Raw genomic sequence first — 14,272 nt, 5'->3', positions numbered from 1 at the left:
AAATAGGATTTGAACCATAGCAGGGCTAGGCCTGAGATGCCTATTTCGGTTAAACGGTTGATGAGGAGGTTATGATTGATAGTATCAAAGGCAGCTGAGATGTCGAGGAGGGCGAGGAGGTAACAATTGCCTTGGTCCATGCCTATGAGCAGGTGGTCCGTGAGAGAGAGGAGGAGTGTTTCGGTATTGAGGTACTTACGGAAGCCGTATTGGGCAGGATGCAGTATATTATTGTCTTCAAGATATTCAGTAAGTTGGATGTTCACAATCTTTTCCAAAATTTTGGAGAGGAAGGGCAGGTTAGAGATAGGGCGGAAGTTGGCGGGGTCTTTAGGGTCTAATGTAGGTTTTTTTAGGAGGGGCTTAACGATTGCTTGTTTGAGGGCATCTGGGACAGAGCCTGAAGAGAGGGAGGAGTTTATAATGTCTGCAATAGGTTTGGAGATGGAATTAGGGATGGAGAGGAGGGATTTTGTGGGAATGGTATCTGAAGGGTGAGATGCGGGTTTGAGTTTTCTAAGGATAGATTCCACTTCTTTAGAGGAAGTCAGGTCGAGGGTTTGGAGGGTGAGTGTAGAGGGGGAAGGTTGAGGCGGGGGGGAAGGTGTAGAGTGTACCATGGAAGGTGTGGGTGTAGAGGGGGAAGGTTGAAGCGGGGGGGAAGGAGGGGTTGAAGGAGATGGGTGTTGAAATCTGCAGAGGATGTTGGCGATTTTTGCGAGGAAATATTGGGCGATTTCTTCACTCTTGGCGGTGGCTTCGTTTTCAGGGATAGCAGGCTGGGCGGACTTAGTGAGGTTGGCAACATAATTGAAGAGGGCTTTCGGGTTGTACATGTACTGGTGGATCTTGGAGGCATAGAAGTCTCGTTTAGTTTTAAGGGTGGTTATTCTATAATGGTGGAGGGCGGTTTTGTAGCTTGAGGCGAGTTGGGGTGAGGGGGCTTTACGCCAGATTCTCTCTCGCTGCCTAAGGGTATTTTTTAGGGATCTTAATTCTGTCGTGTACCATGGTTGTTGGTTTTTTGTGGATTGGGGTAGTTTGCGCCTAGAGATGGGACATAGACTGTCAGCGATTTCAAGGGTTATACTGAACCAGGATGTGATGGCAGTTTCTGGACTGGAGCAGTCAAGGTTAGTGGAGGCATTGGAGATAGCAAGAGCTAGTTCATCTCCTGAGCAGGGTTTCCTAAAGGTAATGGTGGTGTTGTTTGTAGAGGTGTGGGTAGTGGGGGAGGTTGAGGGGGGTCGAGAGGATGGGGAGGAGGGACTTGTAAGAGGGGGGTGATCGGAGGGGGAGGAAATGGGGGCGTCTGTTGTGGGGGAGGTGAATGCGGCGGATGTGTTGTGTGGTGTGGTCATTGTGGTTGAGGAGGGAAGGGGGTGAGGGGGAGAGGGGTAGGCAGGAGGAGACAGCGTGGGAGTAGGCCAACACGGACGGGATGAGGTTTCAGTGTGTGTTGCTGAGGGAAAGAGCACAATGCAGATTAAACAGTACGGATTGGACAAAGCAGATTGATACAGAATAGACAATTTAGGTTAAACAGTGTGGATAGCGCAGATGGTACAGTTGGGACACCAGCAAAGCAGATAAGTACAGATTAGACGATATGGGTTAAAGCAGATTAAACAATGTTGATAAACAGTGCAGGTAATACTCCGTGCAGGTTGGACAATGCAGTTAATACAGTTTAGGATATAAGGTGGGGGGGTGGGGTGCAGGTTGTAAGATTTAGGAGGTGTGTGTATGCTAGTTAGTCAGAGCAGAATATGCAATGCTATGAGAGTCAGGTTATACTATAAAGGTTATACAGTGCAGGATGTATAGTACCTCTTACTATTAGGATGATGTACAGAACTCGTATGTGAAACCTCTAAGGAAGAGACACTACTTTGCAGTTTTCTTGTAGCCAGTGCAGTATTTCTAGGCCTCAGGAGGGTGAGTAGGTTAGGAGGGCCTCAGGCAGCTGTATTGGACCACACTGTTGGGATTCTTCTCACTTTGGCGTGGAGGATGAAGGTTCGCACGAAGGGGCGCACAAAGGGGCCAGCCCCTTTGTTGCGCTCCTTTGGCGCGCGACGCTCGGCGCGCGGCGCTACGCTGGGTCTAAAATTTATTACGCAGTCAGGGGCTCCTCTGAATGGCTGTCGAGGTGGTGATTGGCTGGAGCTCCAGGAGGGGGTGGGGTGTCCGGGCCTCGTGGTCGGCGGCTGGTCTGCGGCCTGGAGCGTCTGCTGGGCGGCTGCCGGGTCGGTTCGGCGATCGGAGGTCGCAGGGTAGGTGGCCGGGCGATTCGGGCCCGGGCCGGAGCGAAGAGGCAGAGCCGCGGAGAAAGCCCAGGATTTAAAGGGCTGCGAAGAGCCTCCCTCCCTGGCGCTGACGTCAGCGCAGCTCCACTTACAATTGGCTGGAGCTCCGGGAGGGGGGTGGGGTGTCCGGGCCTCGTGGTCGGCGGCTGGTCTGCGGCCTGGAGCGTCTGCTGGGCGGCTGCCGGGTCGGTTCGGCGATCGGAGGTCGCAGGGTAGGTGGCCGGGCGATTCGGGCCCGGGCCGGAGCGAAGAGGCAGAGCCGCGGAGAAAGCCCAGGATTTAAAGGGCTGCGAAGAGCCTCCCTCCCTGGCGCTGACGTCAGCGCAGCTCCACTTACAATTGGCTGGAGCTCCGGGAGGGGGTGGGGTGTCCGGGCCTCGTGGTCGGCGGCTGGTCTGCGGCCTGGAGCGTCTCTATTGGTAAGTTAGTCAACCTTCATACGATACCAAATAAGTTGGTTACCGTGCTGATAAGCCCTTATGATTAAGGGGCTTTGTAAATCATTAGAATCAACGGCTACCGGCGCTGAGATGGAGCCCTTTTGCTGGCCGCAAAGGGCTCTGCTCCATCTCGGCGCCGGTAGCCGTTGTGGCACCTTCAACTCAATAGTGATAGCTCTTCGCATCGCGTCATATTGTCTGTCAGCTGACGGCTCCCCGTGCCTGGCACTTCAATTCCTACCTTGCATCCACCGACCACTATACTTAACGCCGTGTCCTTGAAGAAGGGGCTACATGCTCCGAAACTTTGCGATGTCGGACGGTGATATTCATCAACAAAAGTGGATTTAAAGATAAGTGCAAGGATTATCTTACTCAAGGATAATCATTCCTGGAACAATCGCACAATATTAAGTCACCTAATGATTTACAAAGCCCTTTAATCATAAGGGCTTATCAGCACGGTAACCAACTTATTTGGTATCGTATGAAGGTTGACTAACTTACCAATGGAGATATCCTGACTAGCAAGTATTATATATTCTGTGAATACCACCTCAGGCATTTGCTTTCTGAAATGATCTTTTAAATACAGCCCTCTTTCTGTAGTAGGACAGGATGCCATGACATTTGCTGGATATCGCCACACTGGAGTTTCTTAATGGGTATTACAGTGGCTCCTCTTTCCCAGGCTGTGCTAATGACCATTTGTCTTCCATCAGCTGGCTATTGGTTATGCCATTCAAATGCTTTCACATAAGCCTTCATGGAAAACTAGTGCTCAAGTAATCTGAATAACCTTTTATGGACGTACAACACACACATTCACTTAACGAGTTAATTTAATGTAATTGTATGACTTTGCAGGCAGAGTACTTCATCTACCTTAACTGGGAAAGTAAACCAGCTGGAAGTGATTCTGAGACAGCTGCAAACAGACTTACTCAAGGTAAAAAAAAAAAAAAATTCTACAATAATTGCGGGGAAAATTGTGCATTTTGGAGGCCTAAAATCAAATATAAGGTCTAAGCTATGAAATGAGGGTGGTTCTTTCTTGGCTTTTTGGCTGAGGCTGAGAACCTGTACAAAATAGGGGAGGGGGGAGGGTTAATCCCGGCTACCCAACCCCACTGTAAGGAATGAACATATTACGGCTACAGCCAAAGCAAGAGGATCAAGCTGCCTGTTGAAGAAAATTCATGAGGAAAATGTTCACAGCAATTTAGGGGCTGGATTCATCATTCTTCGCAGAATGATGAATCCAACGAAAAAGGGGGCGGGGCGAAGGGAGTGGCGGGCATGCAAAAGGCCACAGCAGTTCGCACCCCGGCGGTGCGATATCGCCGGCAGCAGCGGTCAGCTGCAGCCTTTCACACGAATAGCGCCACAGTAAAAGGTGGTGCTATTCGCCGCACTACTGCCGGCGACAATGTCCCTCACATTATCGCCGGCATTGGTGCCGTGGCCGACTCCTCCCCCTCCCCCCGACTCCTCCCCTCCAGCTAATAAACATCTTCTCGCATGCGAAAAGCTCCTTTTCACGTGCGATAGGGGTTTATCGCGTGCGATAAGGCCCTAACGCACGTGATAAACGTTTAGAAAATAACCCCCTAAGTTATTAAAAGTAGGTACTATAGCATAAGTCCTGCTCAAATTCTTTAAAAGAATATTTTTTATGGTATCTTAATCACTTTTAAAGAAAGCAACTCTATTTTAGCCTGGGTAGATTCCATTTATATCTGTTGTCTTGTCCAGTGAATTCACCACACAATTAGCTTTGTGGATGCTTCTCTATAAAGTTATCAACTTAAATTATAAAGTGCCATGGGAAAGGCTCCCTCCGGCCCCTCAGCCTACTGTTAACTGCAGAAATTAGAGAGAAGGATGCGGCAGACAGGCAACAGCCCCTTGATAGGTGGATTGCAGGCACCTCCCTCACCCACCTCCGGCGCTTTCTAATGCAAGTTCAAAGCAGAGGCTCTCAGGGACCATATGTTTGCTTTGGTTTAAGTTGCTGCCCCCCCCCCCCTTACTCCATCTTCTTCAGGGATGATTCAAGTCCTTGGGTTAGCCCTTGGCTAGAAGGGCAGCCACTTCAAAGGTCTTGGTGACAGCTGGGGTGGGGTGGGGGGAGGGTCCCCCCTTGTAGCCTTCTCCCTGCAAAGCTTGTGCAGATTAATGCTGTGATTCGCTGAATTCTGCTGGACAGAAACCCTTGAATTTGGCCTGTCCCTCTCAGCAGTGAGTCATGCTGCCTGTAAGTGGGCAGATTTGCACAGCGGGCTGTGTGTTTGTAGCTTCTAATCTCAGCAGATAGGACTGAGTTTGCCACCAAAATGTTTTGTCCCTATTAGTGCCTGTCTCGGTGAAGAGTCTTCTAGTCGGTGATGATAGCAATGGATTTGGGAGGTATAATTAACAGAATATTTTCCACACTAGGATTTTTTCATGCTCTTTCTTTTATATTTAAATTAGGAAAATAAAGCTCTTGAAAATCCCTTGATCCTGTATCCTGGGACTAGGTACTCATGGTGTTAGGCAAAGTAATATTGCTTAAATCAGAGAAAGTTGTGCAGCTGATTTGTTAGTTTTAGTGCAAAAATATTCCACAATTATTGCAAGATGTTGTTATTCTGTAAGTCTCGTTACTGCAGTGTTGAGTAGTTGAAGGATAAAGCTGGATGTACAGGTAACACTTGGTATCTGTTATTTGCAGGACGGCAAATTGTAATGCAAACAAATATAGAGTTCAGCCATCACACAAAGGGAAAGAAGGGGAGGGAGTGGTGGAAAACTTGGAGAGAAACCTCTGCTAAACTTTATCAATTCATAAGCCAAAAGCCACAACATTTAAAAATAGAAAAATGAAAAAATTTAAATATAACTTTCAGTATAAAACTTAATTAAAATGAATATATCATGTACATATGAAATAACAAGAAAGTGTTGAACCAGTTCACAAACAATATTAGACAATATTTAAAAAAAATAAGCCCTGTCATGGCCATTATCAGGTTTTAGCAGCTAATGCCTGCTTTCAGGGAACTTTATAGTGTTTGAAACTGATATATTTCTTCTGAAAGACAAAAAGTTCTTGCTGTAAAACCTAAGAGATCCAGAAGAGATTCGACAGAGCTGCTTTACAGTACATCAATATATTTCTTCAAGGAAGTGACTCAATAAATTAGGATTTCCTAGCATCTAGACAGATGGATTTAGGACCAGTGGGTTATGCACCTCTACCAGCAGATGGAGACGGAGCAAACTGACGTCACAGTACATATACCCCTGCAGTGACATCAGCCTGCCAGTATTCTCCGTCTCCAGCAGATGGTGGACGTACATTCTCCTTAGGGAGAATTAATTAGAGTTTTGAGTTGCCCTGCTCTCCTGTGGTGATACCTAATGGTCCCTCCCCCAGTTGAGAATTCCTGAGGTGATTTCTGTGGTCTCTCAGATGAATGCCTTGGTCCGGTAGCTGGTTCTTCAGCTGGCGTGGACTTAGCTGAATTAAGCAGCTGAAAGGCAAGAGGTGCAGGAAGCCAAGCGTAGCAGTAATGGTATATGCCCTCTGCCCCCGCAGCCGGAGATCATCCCTGTACTCGGCCGGGAAGGCTGAGCTCAGGTAAGTATTAACCCCCCCCCCCCCAAAAAAAAAAAAGTCAGAGACAGAATAGAGGGGTTGTTGTAGGACTTCCTCTGATCTCCGTGCTCGGCACCGTTCTGATGTTTGTTCCCGCTTCCGTGGGGGTTAAGGGAACTGGCCAACCTGGCAGGTTGAGTAGCCTGCCTGGGTTAGACCAGTTAAGCTTTTTTCTATGTGCTGACTGGTAGGCTGCGGCTGGAGTTTTCACGCACTTTTTTCTGCGTGTTCGGCTGCTCTCTATGCACTTATGAGCACTCTATCGGTGCTCATAAGTGCGTTCGCCTGTGCATCTGAATTGTGCGCCCAGTTTCTTTTGGACACACTGCACGTGCGCACATTCTGGCACATATCAGTTGTGCACCCAGGTTTGGCGTGGTGATAGGGTGCTTAGTTTTGCGACACATAAGAATGAGAGTGCCTACATTTTGTGCACATAAATTTTGTGCGCCTAAATTTTTTCAGCGTGAACTCGGCTGGACGCACATCTTCAGTTGGCTGTTAAGCATACTGACAGACTAAAAGCGCCGGTGGCTAAGAAACCTAAGCGCATTTCCCTCTGTGCTGCCTGTCATATTCGGGCATCTCAGCCTGGAGTGCCCTCTAACTTGTGCCAGCACTGCTTAGAGGCTCAGGGAGAATTATCTTCCTCTGATTTTACTAAGCCTGGTTCTCCCCAGCCTGATGATGGCCTGGTTAAGGACGTACCAGGAGGGATGCCTGACCTTGGAATCCCTTGACTGATTCCTTAGCAGGGGACGGCAATTCAGTGGGTGCCGCACAATTGTCTTCTGGTTTTGGCGTGGATCCTTTTCCCTTTACTTGGATAGAATTTTTTCAAGGATTGCAATCCTTTCTTCATGCACAGTCCTCAGCCCTGTTCAATCCTGTCAGGTCAGATCGTCAGACGGTGGCCTCTCCCGCTTCCGGCACTATGTTTATGCGCCGAAGAACACCTCGATTAGCTGCAGGTATTCCCGACAGGAATCGGGATGGCACTTATGATGAGGCAAATCCTGAGTCTCTGGAGGATGAGGAAATTCCTCCGGGACTGAGCCGTATAGGACTATGTTGTGATGCTTTCCTAGAGATGAACTGCCAACCCTTATTTCCCAAATGTTGAAGATGCTGATTCCATGTCTGAGCCAAAGAAAAATCCCATTTTGTTTTCCTTGCGTAAAGCCTCTTGTTTTTTCCCTGTTATGGAGGCCATTCAAGAATTGATTGATCTTGAGTGGGATGCCCCCGAGGCAACTTTCAGAGGGGGTCAGACCTTGGAAGGCCTTTACCCCCAGTAACCCAGATCCAGTAGTGAGACAACATCTTTGTTTTTCAAAAGTAGATGCACTTGTCTGAATGAAATGCAAAAGGGTTTCTCAAGAGCTAAGAAACTGGATACCTACCATTCATTGCCATCTCAACCTGTGTGTGTCAACTTGTGCATATATTATCAGCCCAGACATTCAAGGGTGTGCAAACGTTTGAACAGGTCCATTTTATTATTTCCTTTATTGCTATGGTTTGTTTAATGATTGTGCTACTCTGTGATGCATAACAGTTTTAATTTGAGACACTAAAAATAACAGACTTGTTTTGTCTGATCACTCATGTTTTCTTAAATCTTACAAAGCAATGGAACTCGCTTCCCTCAGACCTCAGGCTCGAGCAATGTCCGATCAACTTAAAAAAAAAAGACTCAAGACCTGGTTGTTCAACCAAGCCTTCTCCTAACTCAGCTATCTGTCAAATCTCCCACTAGTAGTCTCTGTCCTTGGCAAATCTCTTATGGTACTTTCGCTCCAATAAATCCGCCGTAGTAGCACTTATTCGCTTTGCCCTATTCTTAGTCACTGAACACGGCACCAGCTAGCTTTAGCTCGCCGGCCAAGTCTTCTTTTCTTATACACTATGTTAAACCCAGTTCTTTGCATCCAAGTTTGATCACCCTTGTTTAATAAGTAAGACATTTTCATGTCATGGTTTTTGGTTGGAATGTAAACCGAAGTGATTGGTAACCCTGTTACTTGAATATCGGTATATAAAAGTGCTAAATAAATAAATAAATAAAATTATGCCAGGAGTATGTACGCTTATGAGCACGACGGTATATGTATAGATATTTTTCAACTATATAGTATATATTTTTTACTCCTTTTTTATTTTTATCAAACCAGTGGAATGATGCTAATTTATTGCGTCACTTGCTTGTTGAAATACATGGATGTACTATGAAGCAGCTCCATTGGATCGCACACTTCTAGATCTCCTAGGTTTTACAGCAAGAACTTTTTGTCTTTGAGAAGAAATATATCAGTTTCACTCTCTATAAAATTTCCCTGAAGTAGGCACTAGTTGCCGAAACATGATAATGGCTCTGTCGGGACTTACTTTTTGATATTTTTTAAAACTGTTTGTGTACCAGTTCACACTTTATCTCATATGTACGTAATAATTTCATTTTAATTGTTTTATATTTTATTTTCAAAAGCATTTACTCACTTAAAATTGAGTTTACATATGTAAATACACTTTACCCGTGTAAGTGAGCTTTTGAAAATTGCTACAATATATGCAGTTGAATAGTCCATAGGATATTAACATGTAAGTGTACATTACATGTGTATATGGCTTTTTAAATTGCTATGATAGTATGTTACATTTATACGTTTAACTCCTTTTTAAACTACCTCTATGTTGTATTAATGTATTTTCATATTTCTATTTTAAATAGAATTATTGTATTTTGATGTCTTTTGGTTTATGAATTGATGAAGTTAAACAGAAGTTTGTCTCTTCAACTTTTCCACCACTCCCAAACTCCATTTCAAATTCAACCATGTTTCATACCCTAGAGGTTGTTGAAAATACTGCTAACTTATTTCAGTGAATTTCCAGAATATCTTCCCAGCAAAATGTAGTATGCTGTGACAGAGAACTCCTGTGCTAATATGTTCTGGTTAGAAAAGCCACAAAAAGAAGTAATATGTGCGATCATTAATCACGTTGTTTCGTTAGTATGCCATTTGTTAAATATATTGGGGCAGATTTTCAAAGGGTTACGCGCGTAACTTACACGCATAACCCCGAGAAAGTGCCCCTGCACGCGCCGAGCCTATGTCCCGGGGCTTTGAAAAAGGGGTGGGAAGGGGGCGTGGGTGGGGCGCCGATCAGGGGGCGGTCCAGGGGCGGGATCGAGGCCTCTGGCATGGCGGACGTGCCAGAGGAATCGCGCGCCAGCAGCCGGCCAGCGCGCCAAGTTACGCCTTCTAGAGGTAGGCGTAAATAGAACAACAAAGGTGGGGGGGGGGGAATTTAGGTAGGGCTGGGGGGGTAGAGAGGGGAAGAGAGGGGAAGGTGGGAGGGACCGGAAGGAATGTTCCCTCTGAGGCCGCTCCGATTTCAGAGCGGCCTCGGAGGGAACGGAGAAAGCCATCGGGGCTCCCCTAGGGCTCGGCACTTGCAAGGTGCACAAGTGTGCACTCCCTTGCACGCGCCGACCCCGGATTTTATAACATGCACACGGCTGTGCGTACATGTTATAAAATCGAGCGTAGATTTGTGCGTGCCGGGTTGCGTAATTCTGAATATCCGGCCCGTTTTAAACATTTCTTTTAACTTTTTTTTAAACGGTGCTTTTTAATGAACTTAGAAGAAATTCTGTATTTCGGAGACATTGAAGGCAAAAAGCCTACCCACAAACTTAGGAGTATGGGACAGTAACTTTCAAACCGGTGCATGTGCACACAGGTATATGACTATTTCATAACATACATTCACATAGGCACACTTGTTATAAAATAGCCTGGCCATGGGCACATGTCTACCAAATGTTAAGCGGGCATGTGTATTTGAATGCAAAACCCACTTCTACCACGTAAATCGGGGGATTTTAAAAGGGCATGCGCTGACTTCATTTCCAGTTTTACCAGTTCACCCAGTTAAGAAATATGTCCTCCCAACGCCTCCCCCCCCCCTTCCCCGGTTTGATAGCCTTCTCTCCCCTCAGTTAACTCCGATCCTTAAAACCCCAGAGATCTGCCTAGTTTTCTTTAAATTTATAGCAGAATTAAAGTTATGCAGCAGGGGGCCTTGGTGCACACTGGGTTGCATTGGTATTTATTTGCACATCTATGGTTCATGCCCCTCCCATGCTCCACCCCTTTTTGAAAACTTTCAAGATGTGCGTGCTGCGGGAGCTACGCTTGTATCTCGGCAGCTGTTAAATTCTACTTGGCTCGTGCAAGCCCAGCTTCTTCGCACATTCCCTAATTAAGACGCGCGTTGGGCCTTTAAAATTCACCTCAAAGGGAGCAGTGCACATGAGAAATCAGCAAGAGTACCTAGCTGAAAATATGTAAGAATATTCCTGTGGAACATAGTATCATGGAAAACAATGGTACCGACTCTCAGGAGAGAGCAGAACAAAAATGTGGTACAAATAATACCCCAATGATGGAAGGGGAGGGAAATACATGACTTCCCAGTAGCGTCTTGCTGAAAAGAATATGAGTGACAGTTTGCGTCTTTTACTTTGTGCTGAATTAGCAAAGAAATATACCCTTTCCCTTGAATTAGCAATACAGTTTTTCCTTTAAAGTCCACTAGACTGCAGTTTATCGAGAGAACCCCAAATTTTGATGGCATTTAAACGGTGAATGTCAGCAGAACTGAAAGAAGGCCTTTTTTGTCTTAACGTTGCTTACCTTGCCCAACTTCTCTTGTTCCCAGGAAAAAGAAGATAAAGCTGTGCTCCAAGCTGAGGTTCAGCATTTGAGGCAAGACAACAAGAGACTTCACGAGGAGTCTCAGACGGCATCCGCACAGCTAAGAAAGTTTACTGAATGGTTCTTCAACACCGTTGACAAGAAATCCTAATTTTTTGGACAACCTGAAAAGCGATAGATGAACTGCACTGTTTTTGAATTGGCAGTGCCAATTTGACGGCGACCGGATCAGTCATAGATGTGTTTTCAGCCCAATCCCAATCCCAGTCCGGCTTTGTCTATGTAAAGGCCAGAGGTCACAAAATGATCTCCCTCCCACTCTGAGAAAACAGAACATAGTAGACATTTGTTTGTGATGATGAATGTAAAACTTAGTGTCTTTTTTAGGATTTTTTTTTCTTAGACGAAGTGATGCTCTGGCTTGGACTTACCTCAGATGGATCATATTGAGTTTCATTTCTGTATTTCAGGTGTCCTGGTAAAGGTATAAAGCAGTTTACAGTAGTTTGGGCTTCAGTACTGTAAGATATAAATAAATATATATAAATATATAAAATTAAGCAAACATAGAATTTAATGTCAAAAGGTGCTCTATTTTTTGTATGTACAGTAGTTTATTTCCACAGTCACAGTGTCATAGCAATAAGAATGGAGATATAGTGATTAGTCACAAAGCTTTGTTTAAAAAGTTAGCACTGACATGTTTAACACTAGTTTGGATGCAGCAATTATACCTTAGAGATTTATTTAATTGTAGGAACAAATGGTGCCTGATTATTTACAGTGTTCTGATACTTTAAAAATATTCAGTACATGCCTTGTAATGGCTCGTTGGGTAGCCAGCTAAGTTTAGTTACTTTTGTACAGTTGATTCTCAGCTAAGACAGCTATTATACTGCTTAACTACCTATATCGAAGGCCCCATCGTTTTCTGCAACTGCCTGAGGGTAGATTCTGCAGCAAAGAAATGAAGAATTCGGGGGCATGTTTGCCGTGCAAAATATGTCTACAAGCTGCCATTTAACTGGTGAAAAAATTATTGCACATTGGAAGGAAATGTTTTACTAATTAGATATTGAAAAAACATACCGTACTAATTACTTATAGGTAAGATCATGATTTAATCACATTGGAATTTTTTTTAAGAACTACCCCTGATTTGTTTGGGAAGATATTCTTTTAACATACTGGTTAAATGCAAATTCCCAGTAAAAGCAGATTGTCTCCACCTGTCAATATTCATTCAATGCTAAAATTTCAGAATCCCATAAAACTGCGAGCCTTGCCTATGTTAGATAACGTATGGTGTGAGAAAAGCAATGACTTGTACAATGCCACATTTGTTTCTCTTTGTACATAAGCTTTGATCAGGTGTCTTGTATTTAACACTTTTTATTTAAACTTATTGAACCATAAATTGTTAATTTTATAAATTTGTGTTTTATCTGCACTATTGTAACAAAAGCAATTGACTGCAAGCAGTAATGTTTTAGCTTGACAGGTCTGTATGGAGGAATTCTAAAAAAAAATATTAAAAAAAAAAAGAAACAAATTCTAATAATTGGATGCTGCTAGTACACAATTCATTTGTTTGTATGCTTTAACATTTTTTAACTGTTTTATTTGAGATGAATATACATTTTGCTTTCTTTTTTAAATAAATGTTCAAAAAGTAAATACAAGCGAGTTGGTGTGAATTCTAATCCTGAATTATTATTTTTTTAATTTATTGCTTATTGAAATTTCAAAATAAAGGTTACCAAACAGTCCACTTTGTTTCAGAAACGTAATACACAGATAGAGTTAAAGAAACATATACAATCACAATAATTCACGGTATCCATTAGACTCTTTACACTAACCATAATAATCAGCATTTCAATCAAAGTTCAACAAGCTGAAAATAGTTTGTGAAAGAAGATCCCATCACTCAAAAGAACAGCGCACAAGGGATTCCTTGAAGTTCCTACATCTAGACTTGAATGGCCAGAGAAGATCAGAGAACATGCATTCTTTGTGGCTGGTCTAATTTTATGGAATGCATTGCTGGAACAATTACGCTTACTTACAGATGCTAACACATTTAAGAAAGCCCTTAAAACCTGGCTTTTTAGGTCAGCATTTGTGTAAGATTACTGATTCTAGTTTCATCAGAAATTCTGCCAGGAAAAGTGAAGCTTTCAGGTACGCAAGGCTTGGGATGTTTGACATATTGGGGTAGATTTTAATAGAAGAGAGCACGGCCTACATGTACACCCAATTTTATAACATGTGCGCGCAGGCACGCGCATGTTATAAAATCCAGGGTCGGCACGCGCAAGGGGGTGCATAATTGTGCACCTTGCGTGCGTCGAGCCAGCTCCGAGCCGCGCTGCCTTCCCCTGTTCCCTCCCAGGCCATTCCGAAATCGAAGTGGCCTCGGAGGGAACTTCCCTACCCCCTCACCCCACCTTCCCTTCCCTTCCCCTCCCCTACCTGGGGCTGAATTAAGTTTTGCGTGCCGGCCAACTGGCAGCACGCGCTCTCTGACACAGCGGCAAATGGTGGCTGTGTCAGAAGCCTCTGGCCCCGCCTCCACCCCACCCCAGACCGTCCCCTCCCCGCCCCTTTTTCCAAGCCCCCGGGACTTACACGCATCCCGGGCTTTATGCGCGTCGCTGAGCCTTTTTAAAATAGGCCCAGCGCGTTACCTTTTGAAAATCTGGCCCATTGAGCTCAATGGAATGTATTATTTTTATGTCTTAGATTACTTTCTGTTTTACTTGGCAATTTTATTATTTGCTTAATTTTGAACTGTTTAATTTGTTTAAATTTAATGTTTTATTTGATTGAACTTATATGTTGTATTTGGAATGTTTTAATTCTCTTACGGTTTTTATTATGAATGTATTATTGTAAGCTGCCGCAAACATGCGGGATATAAATATTTTAAATAAATAAAAAGCCTTAAAGTTGAATTTTAAGACCTGTGCGCAGGAGCACGTGTATGGCGTTTGCCAGCTCGTGCACATGGATGAGGCAATTTTATACATGCGTATATGCGTGCATGGTATAAAATCGGCTACACGTGCGCACAATTTTACAGTTACACATCTTCTTGCAAAGGTTCCTTGTTTATCCAGTGTTTTGGATATGGTGGATTTGTTGTGTAAGCAA

The 14,272-nt window shown here is 44.3% G+C and overlaps 1 protein-coding gene across 10 annotated transcripts in view; it reads left to right on the top strand.

The window, feature by feature from the left end:
- SIPA1L2 (signal induced proliferation associated 1 like 2) overlaps positions 1-12,782 on the top strand; it is a 492,084-nt gene extending 479,302 nt beyond the window's left edge. For all 10 annotated transcript variants that reach the window (XM_029593863.1, XM_029593861.1, XM_029593864.1 and 7 more), the window contains 2 exons: positions 3,617-3,698; positions 11,121-12,782. In XM_029593863.1, coding sequence (XP_029449723.1) covers positions 3,617-3,698; positions 11,121-11,267 — 229 coding nt within the window. In that variant the 3' untranslated portion in view covers positions 11,268-12,782. The remainder of the gene's footprint in view (positions 1-3,616; positions 3,699-11,120) is intronic.
- The last annotated feature ends 1,490 nt before the right edge of the window (positions 12,783-14,272 follow it).

This window comes from Rhinatrema bivittatum, chromosome 3, assembly GCF_901001135.1.
Source record: "Rhinatrema bivittatum chromosome 3, aRhiBiv1.1, whole genome shotgun sequence".
Classification (NCBI taxonomy): Eukaryota; Metazoa; Chordata; class Amphibia; order Gymnophiona; family Rhinatrematidae; genus Rhinatrema; species Rhinatrema bivittatum.
This window is presented reverse-complemented; position numbering and strand designations above follow the sequence as displayed.